Source organism: Heliconius melpomene, chromosome 20, assembly GCF_056956725.1.
Source record: "Heliconius melpomene rosina isolate 202511_hmr_F chromosome 20, ASM5695672v1, whole genome shotgun sequence".
Taxonomy (NCBI): Eukaryota; Metazoa; Arthropoda; class Insecta; order Lepidoptera; family Nymphalidae; genus Heliconius; species Heliconius melpomene.
Genome location: NC_140408.1, coordinates 14,272,249 through 14,287,116, shown reverse-complemented (window position 1 = coordinate 14,287,116; position 14,868 = coordinate 14,272,249). Strand labels below are relative to the sequence as shown.

At 27.3% G+C, this 14,868-nt stretch overlaps 2 protein-coding genes across 2 annotated transcripts; one reads left to right on the top strand and one right to left on the bottom strand.

Moving 5' to 3' along the window:
* Positions 1–406: 406 nt before the first annotated feature.
* Positions 407–3,133, bottom strand: e(r) (enhancer of rudimentary). Its single transcript, XM_085204361.1, has 3 exons — positions 2,992–3,133; positions 2,735–2,920; positions 407–2,351 (listed from the first exon to the last, which is right to left on the bottom strand). The coding sequence occupies exons 1-3, from the start codon at positions 2,992–2,994 to the stop codon at positions 2,229–2,231; spliced, it is 312 nt and encodes a 103-aa protein (XP_085060487.1). The 5' UTR covers positions 2,995–3,133; the 3' UTR covers positions 407–2,228.
* Positions 3,134–3,605: 472 nt separating this feature from the next.
* On the top strand, positions 3,606–14,596 carry Brca2 (BRCA2, DNA repair associated). Its single transcript, XM_085205226.1, has 9 exons — positions 3,606–3,982; positions 4,594–8,306; positions 9,216–9,396; positions 10,102–10,309; positions 10,943–11,049; positions 11,325–11,426; positions 11,854–12,049; positions 12,571–12,667; positions 12,855–14,596. Exons 1-9 carry the CDS (start codon positions 3,710–3,712, stop codon positions 13,897–13,899), a joined length of 5,922 nt encoding a protein of 1,973 aa, XP_085061352.1. The 5' UTR covers positions 3,606–3,709; the 3' UTR covers positions 13,900–14,596.
* The last annotated feature ends 272 nt before the right edge of the window (positions 14,597–14,868 follow it).

Here is a 14,868-nt window from a genome sequence, read left to right as displayed (position 1 = left end):
TATATAAATGTTTTTATTTTCCCGGTCTATTATACAAAGCACGTTCTACACAATACGCGATGTCTCGAGAATTTGACAGAAGATAGGGAACAGTTTCTTACACACTATGTTTTCAGCAATATAACAATTGCTTATATTAGGTGTGAACCCGAAATTGTCTTATTTAATTTTTCACTTCTTTTTCTTTTAAGCCATTGTTCTTTTTTCTCTTTTAACTTTAGATATTGCATGTTGAGTGACGGAGCTTAACGCCTAACGTATAACGAGAACGGCGAAATTAATATATCTTTCATTACTAAAATTCAAATAATTTTATCATTCTTTACTAGCGTTTCAAAATCTTCACGATAAATAAATAAAATAATTTATTAAAAGGTGTTTAATAAAATAAAACAAAAAAAATCTAGTGTTATCACTTACTTATACTTTATATGATAGATTTTTTCTATAAACACATCTTTTTAAGCAAAAAATTAATACAACTTCTTAAAAATATTTATTAACTAATTTATGCGAGTTGGTACTTTTCAGTTTAAATTGTAAATTAACCTTACCTTCTTGGTAAATTAATAATCAATATCTGATTACATCTAAGCTAACAAAAAAAAAACATTAATTACTGCAATAGAGCTATAAAAAGTTAGGGTTTAATTTACTATTTGAAAACTAATTTATTTTATTATCTAGCGTTTCATGATTTAAGTTCAATATTTTTTGATTATCCAAATTTTTAGATAATATATTTCGATATAATTCGATTAAATACTGTAATAATATATAATAACAATTATTTCAGTTAATCGAATTTATATTGTATAATAAAATAACAATAATATAAAAGAATTGTATTGTAGCAAATAAGTGCTTGTTATAAGAAAAAAAGGAAAATACAGAATTTATTTTTTTATTATAGATGTTTATAGTCTGTATTATAAATTAAAATACATTAAGGTACTTATTATAGTTTATATTTATAATTTTCGGCTTACAAAAATTATTATTACTAAAACAAAAAACAAACAAAAAAATCTTTTAAAACATACTTGAATGAAATCAAAAAGGTGTACACTAAAAATGATAAAAAGAAAAAGTAGTGTTTAAGGAGTATAATAGTTTTATATGCACTTTTGCACCAAAAATTCTATTATACATAGAAGAAGCAGACAAGCAAAACAAATTAACACTACTAATGTACATCTTTATTTAAGTCCAAAGATGATCCCTTTCATAGATTAATTTATTACAAAGAACAAAAAATATCTATAAAATAAATCGCTATACCATTATAGGTATTTATATTCACATTATTTTTAATAGAACAATAGTAAAAATCAATCAAGTATGCTTTAAAATAAAAAAAATACAAAAAAATTAACTTAAATTAACTTCTCATTTTTACAAAATTACAAGCAGGGATGTTATGTATATAAGAATATATCAGTTTTGGTTACAGATATAAAAAAAAATACTTTAGGCTGTATCCTACATATTGCAAGATTGGCTTAAGGAAACACTACATTAAAATTTCCACACACTTCGCTATTGAGTGGCGGTATTTAATGACATATTTTATCCTGTTATCAAAGTGGGTATGAAAATAATTCCCATGAGTAGGAATCGAATATACAATCGTTACATTAAAAATCATACGCGCCACTACATCAAGCCTCATGTACAATTAATATTAAACATAAAATTATTTCCAATTATCTATTAGTTTCGGATAATTCCAGTAATGAATATTACATTTTTGACAAATTTATGTTTTAAAGAATCTTTTATTGACAGTATATTGCTGCTTATATATTTCTAGCAATAAATATTTTTTATACTTATCACTACTTTGTACTTTGCGCAAAATAAAAACTCATATTAAATAGTCTTCTTTAGATTCTGCCTATATTTAAAATTATTTGAAACTTTAGTATCTAATTTATTATTTTGAATATTGGATATTATAGTTCCGTTATTAGTGACAGAGCTCCATAACATCCCTGAATGTAAGTTCTAAACAGTCACTTAGTATATATATGTACAGTATGGTCAATGAGTAGTGGCCACCCATTCTGAATGTTTGCACATTGTAATGGAGAATATTACAATAGAAATTATTTAAAAAAAAACCCTTACATTACAACTGCGCAGCCATTTACAATTTTTCATGTCACTCTAGTTCAGGGTGGCTATGACTCATAAATCACACTGTAGTAACTAGATCTTATTTAGTTTCAGTCACTTTGACCAGCAGCTTGACGGAGAAGAACATATATTTTCTCTTTTATCCAATCTTTATTGTATGGTGCATATGTGTTAGTTGATTTTTGATATACGAGACAACTTAAATCTGCAAGCTAGAAATAAAATTGATTATTTAAACTATTAAATATTAATTCTATTTAGAGGCAAGTTGTGGCGTTGGGGCTTTCTGGTTTGTTTTTCAGCTTCACAAGGAGTCTAGTGTTAACACTGATTTTTGGAGATATTGCGAGTTGAGTGGCAGAATTGAGTTTCGCCGTTTTATTAAATGTATAAGTAAATTAACATATATATTATATATTCATTGATTCATGACAGAATTCATTGATTACAGATTATTATTACGATAGAATTGGATGCCGCATAAGAAATTAATTTAACTTTATAACTTTTACATATAGATTTACTAGTTTGTGAAGAATTTTAAACGTTTATTACAAAATTACATATTACTCAGATAAATAAATACAAAACTTACTTGATCAACAAAATCAAACAATTGTGAAATATCGTATGTTATTGTAGGTGTATTTGGGTTTCTTCTCTTCAAATGTTCCTCGTAAATCTTACAGACGCCTTCCATACAGTCATTTACGCTCTCATAATCGGAATACGTTCTTGTTTCTGGCCTGGGACCGGGTTGGACCAACAAAATTGTGTGGGACTGAAATACATAACCCTATTTAGCGCCATTTCTTTAATACTATTTTAACTATAAATCAAACATAAACTCACCATTATTTAGTTTTGTTCAATAAGATTTAGTTGAATTATAATTAATGTAGGTGGTTATTTATTTTAGAATATATAAAATAAAGTAATTCGAGAAATATCTATTCTAAACTTCTTCGCGTTCGGTGTTCAGTAAAGCTTGCGTTCGGAAATTTTATTTGTTTTAACTTTTATCAACTTTGAAATTATACAGATAATATTTAATACTTTCATTCCGGTACGTTATATGATTTGAACACCATATTCAATGAATAAAATGAATGAACTAATTTAAATAAGAGTTAATAACCGAAATTAGATTTTGCGAAAAATGTTTATCATAAATATATAAGTATTATATACAGTAACCTAGCTACATTTATAAAAATAAATAACAAAACCTGTAATTTATTATGCTCTAAGTTAAATGAAATGTGGAAAATTATTTAAAAAAATAATATTGTGATAAATATTATTTTACTACATATTATTTTACTTACAGAATAAATCTGAGATATAGTTGTACCAAAATTATTTTATTTATGTGAATATTCCAAAATTTTATTTTATCTTTGCCTTCCTGAATTTTTAAACTGTTGATTGTCTGTAGATTTAGATGATGTGATATGTCAATTTCTTATCGTGACATTTTTGTCAAATCAAACGTCAATTCTCTATAAGAAATATTTTGTTTTCGCGCTACCATCATAAAATAATATAAATCTTAAGGAAAAAAAATATAATGGAAGATAGAGAAATGGAAGATTTTGTAGAATCCTTCAAAAATTCTTTGCAAAAACAAAACCAACATAAAAGCATATCCCTTTATCATGATGACAAAAAATCTAATTCTAATATTACAAATTTTAAAGCCAAGGACGTATTTTTTAATATATCGCAACAAGTAAAAGCAATGCATAGTGCAGATACCACTATAAATGTGAAAAATAAAATGAAATTAAAAGAATTCAAGAGAAAAGATTTTATACCTGTCAGTATGATATCAAATGATCAAGTAAGTTGCTATCAAAATTTTATTATAATTATTTCAACGATATTTTAATATTTATCATATTATTTATAATATAATACTGTGTTATTTTGTTAATTTATATTAATAATACTATTCTTAGTAATTCTTAACCAGTGTTTTCTTAGATTCATATATTTTCAATTTTATTGAGAAATACAGTCATCTTTGTTGCATTCACTTTATGTTTTCTAATGTTATTAGACAAAAATTAATCAAAATATTAAAAAAAAACATTTAATAAAATATAAATAGAGGAACTCAAATTATGTGCTCTCAAAATTGTACAAGTGCTCTAGCTTACGAAACCATAATTTTGGTATCAAGCTATGTTGAAACACTTGTATGCTTGCTTCACCTTTTATTTGGGTCCTGTTTTTTACAAAATGCTCTATATTTTTATTACCTTGGTATGTAATAGACACTTTAATTTTTGTTAAATATTTAGTAATTTATGGGAAACCTAATGAATCTAAGTTTTTAATTTTTATTATGACACACTTAATGAACTTAATCTTACTTTTCTTAATGCCAGTAAAATAATTACCATAATAAAAATAATATCTTGCTACATTTATTGAAATTCCTTTTTTCAGCTACCTAAAGTTACCCAAGCAAATAAATTTGACACACAGTGTGTGTCTGACACTGAATTAATTGATATTATTGAAAAAGCTGAGGCATTAATAAATAAAGAAAATGATATAAGTCAAAAATTTGATAATAATTTTCATTACACAAATATTTCTTTTGAAGCTAACAACAAAGAAAAAATACCAAAGATTCATAAAATAGATACTACTAATTTAAAAGCAATTAATAAAAACTTAAATAGTTACATATTTGAGCCTTTTAGTGAAAACAGAACATATAATTATATGATTAAAGAGAAATCTGATACTGTTAATATTTTGTCTGTAGAACAAAACACACATGCTCAAATGGATAATATTATTAAAACTCAAAATAATAGCTTAGATATTATTTTTAATAATAATGAAGAAATTTCAAACAGTCCAATCATAAACATATCTAATTCATACATTATGAAATCTAAAACTCCATCACCTTTAATTTTCGGTTTAGATTCATTTGATAAATTTGAGGCTATAGCAATGCCGGTAATAGAAAAGAACTTAGAGACTTCTGTTGCTAAGCAAATAATTCATTCACAGGTTATATCTAATGAATTGTATATAAAAAGGCATACAGAGCCTGTTTTAATTGATAGGGATAAATCTTTAAGTCCAATTTTGACTATAAGAAAGAAAAGTACAGACCGCTCAATAACCAAAATTAAAAATGGCCGATTTACCATAGAGGACAGTATTTTATTTAGTAGCGATGAAGAAAATGAAATTAAAAATGAGGAACTTCCATTGACTTGTGCTTTAAAAACTTCATTTTATAATGAACATGATTTAAACGAAACAATGTATGTTGGATTTCAAACAGCCAGTGATAAGTCTATACAAATATGTTCAGATTCTTATAATAAAGCAAAATCTTTATTATGTGTAAAATCTATAGATATACCTCTTACAAAGTTAGTTGAAGTAATGGATAGTAGTAACAATATAGTAAATAAGAATACACAAAAAGAAATAAAGGGAAATAAAATATCAATATTTAATCATAATTTAAGTGATTCTGCTACAAAACAATCTCAACAAAATGAAGACAAAAGTAAATCAGTATTAAGGAAGTCTAATAACATTTGTGATAAAAATAATATATGGAATGAATCAACTACAGTCATAGCATCTAATAATAAAGAAATTAAATTATTCCCAGTTTCACCTTCATGTGAGGAAAAAATTGAAGTTAGAAATAATAATTTATATAACAATATTTCACAAGATATTTTACTAAGCACAGGAGCAGTAAGCAACATACCTGTTTTGGAAAAGGAACAAGTAAATATAGATGACAATATTATAAAAGAATTTGAAACTAATTTCTTAGTAGAAAATAATGACATTACCAATCCTTTTGAAAACAAGAAAAATAATCCTGCATTAAAAGCACCAGAAAGTAATATAAATGATAAAGTTTTCCCTTCTGAGACAGAACAAGCACTTATACAAACAAAAGGATTCAAAACAGCTAATAAAAATAAAATAAATACACATAAATTAGATGAAATTAAAGATATCTTTAAAGACATTGATTTAACAGATATTGGTATAGGCTTAGACGATTATAAAGAAAACTGTGTTAATAACATTGATACTTCTGCAACTGCAAGTAAAAACTTTATAGGTTTCCAAACCGCCAGTCATAAATCAATAAAAATTTCTGAGCAAGCTCTAGCTAATACGAAAAAAATATTTCAAGATATTAAAAATGATGACACTACACATGCATTTGGATCTAATATTATTAATAAGAAAAACCGGAACTATGAAATAAATACGCTAAATACGGAAGAAACGTCATCAAAACCGCTATATCCAATTAACGAAAGTAAAACTGTTCTCTGTTCATATCTGAATATGACAAATAACAATAATTCATATTTAAATAAAGAATTAAAACAAAAGAATGATAAAGTAAAAGAAACTCCCAAATTTGTCGGATTTCAAACTGCTAATAATAAGCCTGTTACTATTTCCAAGGAGGCTTTCGCGAAATCAAAGAAAATATTCCAAGATATTGAAAAAGAAATTCCTGCAAACTCTGAAAATAATATTAAAAATTTTAGCGACAAGTTCCAAAGGTTTCAAACTGATAATAAAGCAATGGCAATTTCGAAAGATGCTATACAAAAGTCTAACAAAATGTATGATGCAAAAGAGTATAATGTGGATATACAATGTCTTACTAAAGAAAACGATAGTATAGAAAAGTTTCAAGGCTTTAAAACAGCAAGTAACAAACCTGTACAAATATCTAAAGAATCTTTAGCTAAAAGTAAAAATATTTTTCAAGGCATTGATTGTAGTGATGATAATTTAAAGGAGGAAAATCAAAAAAATAAAATGGATCCTAATAGGCGTCCCAAAATAAATGTTGGTTTCCATACTGCCAGTGATAAGCCTATTGTAATATCAAATGAAGCTTTAGCCAAAACTAAGAATATATTTGATAATATCGATATTATAAACAATAATAGTAATAAAAACGACAATTTTGATATTCAAAACAAATTTCAAGGTTTTAGGACTTTAAGTAAAAGCAAACATATTTTTCAAGATGTAGAAATGGATGAAAATCTTGAACATAATTTTGATAAAAATAAGGCAAATACAAATTTTGGTGGATTTAAAACGGCTAGTAGTAAACCGGTTCATATTTCAGAAACTGCTCTAATTAAATCGAAAGAGCTCAAAAATATTAATGAAAGTAATACTAAAAAAGACACTGTCTCGGAATATAGCGCATTTGGTGGTTTTCAAACTGCCAGTAACAAAAAAATTAATGTATCTGAAAAAGCATTATACAAAAGTCGGAAATTATTTGAAGGTATTAACATTACAGAAGAAAAAGAAACTATAAAAGTAGGCTGTAATGATGACCTATTTAAAAAACCATGTCTAGATAACGTAAATGATGAATCACTTGATAAAGCTACTAAAACAAATGATAATAATGTTATGAATATTGATGATTTAATGAATACAGAAGTAATAAAAGATTTAGAAGAAACAATGTGTACAGAAGATTTTATTAAAGAAAATACACCATCAAATAAAAGATCTAGTAGCCCCATTTTGTCATGTCCAAGAGCGAAAAAAAGGAAGAAATTCGAAATGCCTATAATTATTAAACCGGTAAAAACTGTTGGTAGCGAAAATAATGAAAATCGTAACATTATGCATACTTTTGATTCAAATTATAAAACACATAAACAACTTAATTTACAAAATATAATAGAAATTGAAAAACAAAATTGTTCTAATACTGAAATTGATTCAAACATATCGAAATTCCGATTTGACACGCTATTACAATTCGAATTTGGCAAGAAACGAAATGACATTGACAATGATGTTTGGAACACAGATAAAATACAACAACTGTTTACAGATAGTGTTAATAAAAGAATGATTCCAAAAGGCTGGATTGAGAATCATTTGAAACTAATAATTTGGAAATTATTATCTTACGAAATAGTTTTTCCTAAAACTATGAATAATGTTTGTACAATAAAAAATGTATTGAATCAATTAAAGTATAGATATGATAGAGAGTTGTATAATGTAGAGCGACCAGCTTTAAGAAAGATTCTAGAAAAGGATGAAATTTCGAGTAAAAGAATTGTTTTGTGTGTGGTTGGAGTTTACGTTGATAGTTCTTATGTAAATAGGTATGTTATTTATTTTTTTAATTTTCTCTTACTAAAGTACTATTTAAGGCCTTTTCTATTCTAGTTTTTTTTCTTATAATCAGATTCGAACCAATACGCACTGTTTTTAAGAAGGCCGTCGTAACGCAGGGGCATAACCGTGCGACTGTAAACGTGACAGTTGTGGGTTCAATCCCCACTGGGGGAGTCAAATATTTAATATCTTCATTTCTTCGTTCTGGGAACAAGGCAAAGCGAGGCGTCGATTCCGCCACTCAATACTCAATGCCTTAGTATTCGGCGGAAAATGAAGAACGGAAGTATCTTAATGGAATGGAGTATCCTAACACTATATTACTAAGTTTCCGCTGTTTACCTGCTGTATACGGGATGCAGCATGAAGCTAATTAACATATTTTTTTAATGGTGGATACTTCACTTATCGAAGAATTATTGCATTATAATTATTTACAATAATTTAATCATTTCAATGTAATACACCTACACATATTCTAAGTACCTCCCGTACTTAGAATATGTCAATTGTCATACACAACATTTTGTTATTTCTTTTTTCCCCACAGTGGCAAGGCCACAGGTTAAATCTATTTCAAGAAAAGGCTGAGCCTATTTAGATGATAAAACTTATGTTTTATATTGTACTAGTGAACCAAACGCGGTTCCGCCGAATAAATTTGTTGTTACATTATGACCATATTATACCTTTACATATATTGTAGCCTATGTGTTATTCTGATGTATAATAATTTCTGTAAAGTTTCATCTAAATTTATTCAGTAGTTTTAGCGTAAAAGTAAAACAAACATCCATCTTTACAAACTTTTGCTTTTATAATATTAGAAGTAGGATAAATTATTTTTATAAGTAATAATATATATATTTTTTATTCTATTTCTATTTATTTTTCAGTATTGCCCACCCAACCCAAAATTTGGAGTTACTTCTAACAGACGGTTGGTATACAATAATGTCATCTACAGACGCAATGATAAATAAACTAATATTTGATGGAAAAATATCTGTAGGTACAAAATTAGTTGTACATGGTGCGGAATTACTTAATTGTGAACAGGGAGTGGCGCCTTGGGAGGTGAGTACCTTTAAAATTTTTATATTATTTCTAAAATTATAGTGGTAAATCACTTAGTTTTTTACTGTTGATATTAATCTTTTGTTAAATAATATATTTTAAATTATAAGTATAAAATTTAGTCTATTTTCTATGTTTATATTTATTTGGCTTTGATTAATTTATTATATATACTATTCATGAAATTTAAAAACTTAAAATTCACTTTTAAAATAAAACTTTAACAGGATTAATCAAGTGTCGTTAATACCATACATTTTTGGTAACCCAATGTTTCAAACACTTTGCAGTTGATTGTTGTATTTGTAGACTGAGATGATATTCATCTGTCAGTTAACATAATTATTATATCAAACTACCGCCAACGATTTCTTAATAGCCTCGCGTTCAAGGCATTGAATTATTACAGAATGAACTGACTATATTTTGCCCTCTAGTGACACTAGAGGGCGTTTTTTTGACCGCCTAAGTGGCAGAAAGTCTCCGACCGCCTTCTCTACTATAATTAGGATATTTCTTTATTTCACTAGCCTCGCGGATCATATTAGATATATTATGTCAGTTTTTCCTAGCGAGGATGTGGTGTTTATCGAACTTGATGTAATGAATTTCCCCTCAGAGATGCTAATAACATAAATAAGTTATAACAAGCGTTGAATAGTATTTAAATTTGAACCCATAATCACATAAAAACACAAACTACAGAACACATCCGCAATACGACTAAAAATATTCGGCAACTCCACACGACGCGCGAAATGGAACGCACGCCTCGGTTTCCATGGCAACGGGGCCATGTTGTCCCACCTGTCATCTGTCAAAATGGAGGGTGGGAAAGTTTCGCGGGTGAAAGTTTTTATTACAAGAGTTTATCCAATGTTATATGTTGAGAGATTCGATGATGGTAGTACTGGTAAGAAGTTTTGCTATTTTTATAGATTTATATGATTATAAGACTTTTCGTATCAAATATATTTCTGATATACACAATTCATATTTATCAAAAGAAAATATTATCGTTGTTTTTATATTATTTTTATAAATTATTACTTAGAACTAATGTGAGTCAAGCGATTTTTTATAAACCTAAGACACTTCTTTCTCTACTTTAAACCAGTACGTACGTAACGTACAGATATCATATGTTGAATGGCGGGCACAGCACCGTGCTTTTTCGTACACTACGGCCGATGTGTCGTGGCCACCCTAAAGTTAGTCTTGCGCTCGCACAAAGATAATCAAAATTGAGAAAAATCTTAAAATTAAATCTGCACAACCATCATCAGCTACCCTTATTACGTTTGTAGATTTTCTTATATGTTTACCACCAGTCACAATTTCATCATAATATGTATAATAGATGTGAATCTTTGTAGTGAATCCACACAGACTTTTACATCCTGTTTGTTTATATTTTCACGTAAAAACTATTAAACAGATTTAATAATAACAGAAGAGCTGTAGCTTCCACCTGTATAACAATAAGCGGGCGAAACCGCGTGTGTCAGTATTATAATGGTATCACTATTTTCTTCACTTATTACAGTGACAAGATCAGAACGTTTGGAAAATCTATACCAAATTAAATATGAAAATGAGAAACAAAATCAATTGGAAAAGTTGTATGAAGAAGTAGAAAAGTATTCGGACAAGGTATTTATAGTGTTCAGACTGTTGCCTACTGACCGTTATTCATGGCAGAACTAAACGCCGCACAATGAAATATTTAATTTTTGTGGTCGCTACCAGAGTAAGGAAAAAAATAAATATTTCATTCTCCAGAGTGGGAGTCGAACCTACAACCGTCGCACGATTGCGCTTCTGCGGCCACGACGGCCTCAAATATATTTTAACTACTTTATGTTATATATAAAATATCTTGTATAATATAATATCGAGATAATACGGTTATTTTCCTTTTCCATTAGGAATCCCAAGATTCTGAAAGTCTAGATACAGAAAGAGATTTAGATTCCGGCACACAACTGTGTAAGTTAATGAAAATGAGTAAAGATCCTATAGAATTTAGGGTGAGTAGTGTATTTTTTTTTTGTATTCGAACTTGTTATAATTTCTTTTGTAAATTAATTTCATTTTTTTTTCGTTTAATATAACTTTTACTTAATAATTATTTTAATGTATATATTGTTTGTTCTAAACAAAATGTTTACAACTTACTAACGTACTTTGTGTTCTTTGCACATTTAAGTTTAGACATATTTTATTTTAAAATAATATTATTAAGAAGATTTGAAATATTATAGTATAATTGCTTAAACACTGTACAAGAAGTGTAGGTCCAAATCTTGCAACCTATTTTTTTATTAGAAATTTTAAAAAGTGGATACTGCTAACTGAGTAAATATCAATATAAATAGAAAAGAAATTATATTTATTGTTTTCTAACATATTTTTTAAAAATTTAATTCATTACTTTACCTAATTGTTTTTTGACAGGCAGGTCTAACCCACTCACAAATAAAATTACTACAAGAGCATTCGTCCAAAGAAAGAGATAAATTAATAGAGAAATTACAACAAAAAGTCCAAGAAATGGTGAAAAAACGTGGTTTAGACGTTAATAGGATTGTTGTACCACTGTTGAAAATGAGGGTAGCAGACTTGAATAATAAATCGAATCATATAACTAAAGGTATTTAGTTTAATAACTTGTTATAAGAACTATCTTCTATATATATATAAAAGGACTTGTCCTCACTGACTGAGGTAAGACGCACTCACAGCCATAACCGTTGTGCGTAAAAACGTGAAATTTGGACAGATGTTTACTTTCGTAATCTGGACATCCACTAAGAAGGGATTTTGAAAAATTTGAATCCTTAAGGGGAGAAATAGGGGTTGAAAGTTTGTATGGAAAAAAATTTTAATCAGTACTGATATTTATAAAATTTGAAATTTAGATTTTTAAAAGTATTTCATTGAACACATGTTTCGTAGTTTATTAGAATTCACCCCTAAATAAGCAAGCGAAGCGGCGCGCGTCCGCTAGTTTTGAATAAAATGTAATCTTGTTAACTTAATTATTTATTTTTTAGTTTCATCAATATCATAGTCGAACTTATAACTGTCGCGTGGGACAACCACAATATTAAATTTTATATAAATTTAAAATTTACCATTTTGCAAATATAAAAAATATTTTTCATATTCTAGCTATGATTACAATATGGAGGCCGAATGAATCTTTACTGGATTTAATAAAAGAGGGTACTTGGATTGAGATTTTTAATATAGTGCCTACTTCCATAAGGTAAATTTATTGTTTTACCCTTCTATATATTTTCATAAATAGGTATATATTAAGATTTCTTTTTCAATAATATAACATATACTTTTGATTTTCACTTGATAAGTTTAATTTCTAATAAAATCAGTATTTTATGAAATTGCAAAAATTGTTCATATGACCAGCAAACGTTTTTTTATCCTTTTTTTAGATATTCTGAGATGGCATTATCAGCTGGCAGACAATCAATATTTAAAAAAGCAAAATTAAAAGAAAATGATAGCTTAAAATCTATTACACAAACACTAAAAAGAACACCTTTCACTTTAAAAGACCTACAAAAGCCCATTACCATAGATTATAACGAAATAGACACATTTGGTTTTATTTTTTTAATTGAACCGTCTACAAAAGAATACGAAGGCTCAAAACAGTTATTCCAAAATGTTTACATTTCCGATGAATATAAAAATGTCATTGCAATAAATTTTTGGGGTGGCATTAAAAAGTTTGGGTTTGAAAATATATTAGAAACAGGACAGATTGTATCGTGTGTAAATTTGCAAAGGCGACATGGCAGCAATAGGAAATGTTCGCAACAATTTAGGGCTACGGAATTCACGTATTTTACTAAAACGTGTAAAATTGATATGTTGAGAATAATGACGGACAAATTTTCTAGAAAATTATCTAGTTTAGACAAAAAACTGTTTATTGAAGAGTGTGTGGTAGTGAAAAATAATTTTGCTAATACAAAACATGGCAATACACATTTTTCGCCGTACAGATTAAATAATAGCGAATATAATATAACTAAAAATAAAATATTCATAGATTCTCCAGCTAATAAATGTGTTGATGCAAATTTAACTGGCTTGGACTTTGAATCAAGTTTTAAAGAAACAGATACAAAAGAATTATCGCCAAAAACAGTAAGAAGAAAACGAAAAGTTGATGAGAAAATTGCTAAATTAGAAATGTATGGAGAACCACCACCATTACAACCTATTCATATTATTAATAAATCTAATATTATTAACAATAGTTATAGAAGTCCACTTTTAATAAAAAATAATTATAATATACAAAATGCCAGTATAATGAATATGTCCAAAAATTTGTCGAGTCCAGTGTGTTTAAACAGGGCCTATGTGAAAAATATAAATCCTGTGAAATTGAATTTTTCTAATAATAACATGTCTGAGGATCCTTTTGCTGACGAATTTGAAGGGAGTCCACCATTAAGCTTGGAATAATCAAGAATAGGAAAAATATAATAATTTTAGCCTTTATTTCGATTGTGGGAAAAATCCTACTAGGGAGAGGTAATGAATTCTTTTCATTTCCTCACCCTGCCAAGAAGGCAAACGCAATCTTTAAAATTGGGCTGTGCTTGAGAAATGTAGTGCTTTAATACTACATTTTTAATATTGTTTATCTGTTTTTAAATAATTTAAATATTTAATGTGATATATAAAAAACTTTACTAATTGTTACTTACTGTGTAATATGTGTATATTTGTTTTAATAATAACTTTAAATGCTTGAAACCCTACATATGATTAAATAAATTGTAAAAAGAAAAATATTTTTGTGACTATTTGAAACTATATTTAGATTCATATATTAGTAACACTTTATAATTTTCAAAATCTACTAAATTGTTGTACTATATCAATAACGGAATGCTTCAGACTAAAAATGTTTATTACGATTTTTTTAAGATAATCTTAAGTGATGGAATGGCATCTACATATTAATTTCATATAAATAAGATTTGTATTTTTTGTCTTGTAAATATGTATAAAGAAAAAAATATTACATTATTTTCTATTATATATTCTTAAAATAAAAAAGAAATGAAATTTCACTAAAAGAAAGTGAACTGTATCTTTTTCAGTATTGTATCCAGATCAAGTTAGGCGAAATATATGAATGAAATGAAGAAATGCATTAGATTTTTTGATTCATACACCATTATAAACACCACATATCCAGAAATAAAAATCTACATCCGCTACTATAGGTTTTCTTTGGATTTTAAGGCAATATGAAGAAAAATTGTAGATATAAAATTGTGTTTATTTCCTAAAATTGTCTCTCAAATTCTCTACACTCTTTTTTTCCCCTAGTTTCCGTAACATAAGAAAAAAGCTATATAGTTAAACCATTTAATATGTACGTGTCAATGTTTTCATACGTGTCTTAACGTTTTCAAAATTATA

Bases quoted from the DNA above. Each gene is read 5' to 3' on its own strand.
- Brca2 (XM_085205226.1), top strand. From the start codon at position 3,710: ATGGAAGATAGAGAAATGGAAGATTTTGTAGAATCCTTCAAAAATTCT. The intron at 3,983-4,593 runs GTAAGTTGCTAT...TCCTTTTTTCAG, and splicing joins GTATGATATCAAATGATCAA to CTACCTAAAGTTACCCAAGC. The intron at 12,668-12,854 runs GTAAATTTATTG...TCCTTTTTTTAG, and splicing joins ATAGTGCCTACTTCCATAAG to ATATTCTGAGATGGCATTAT.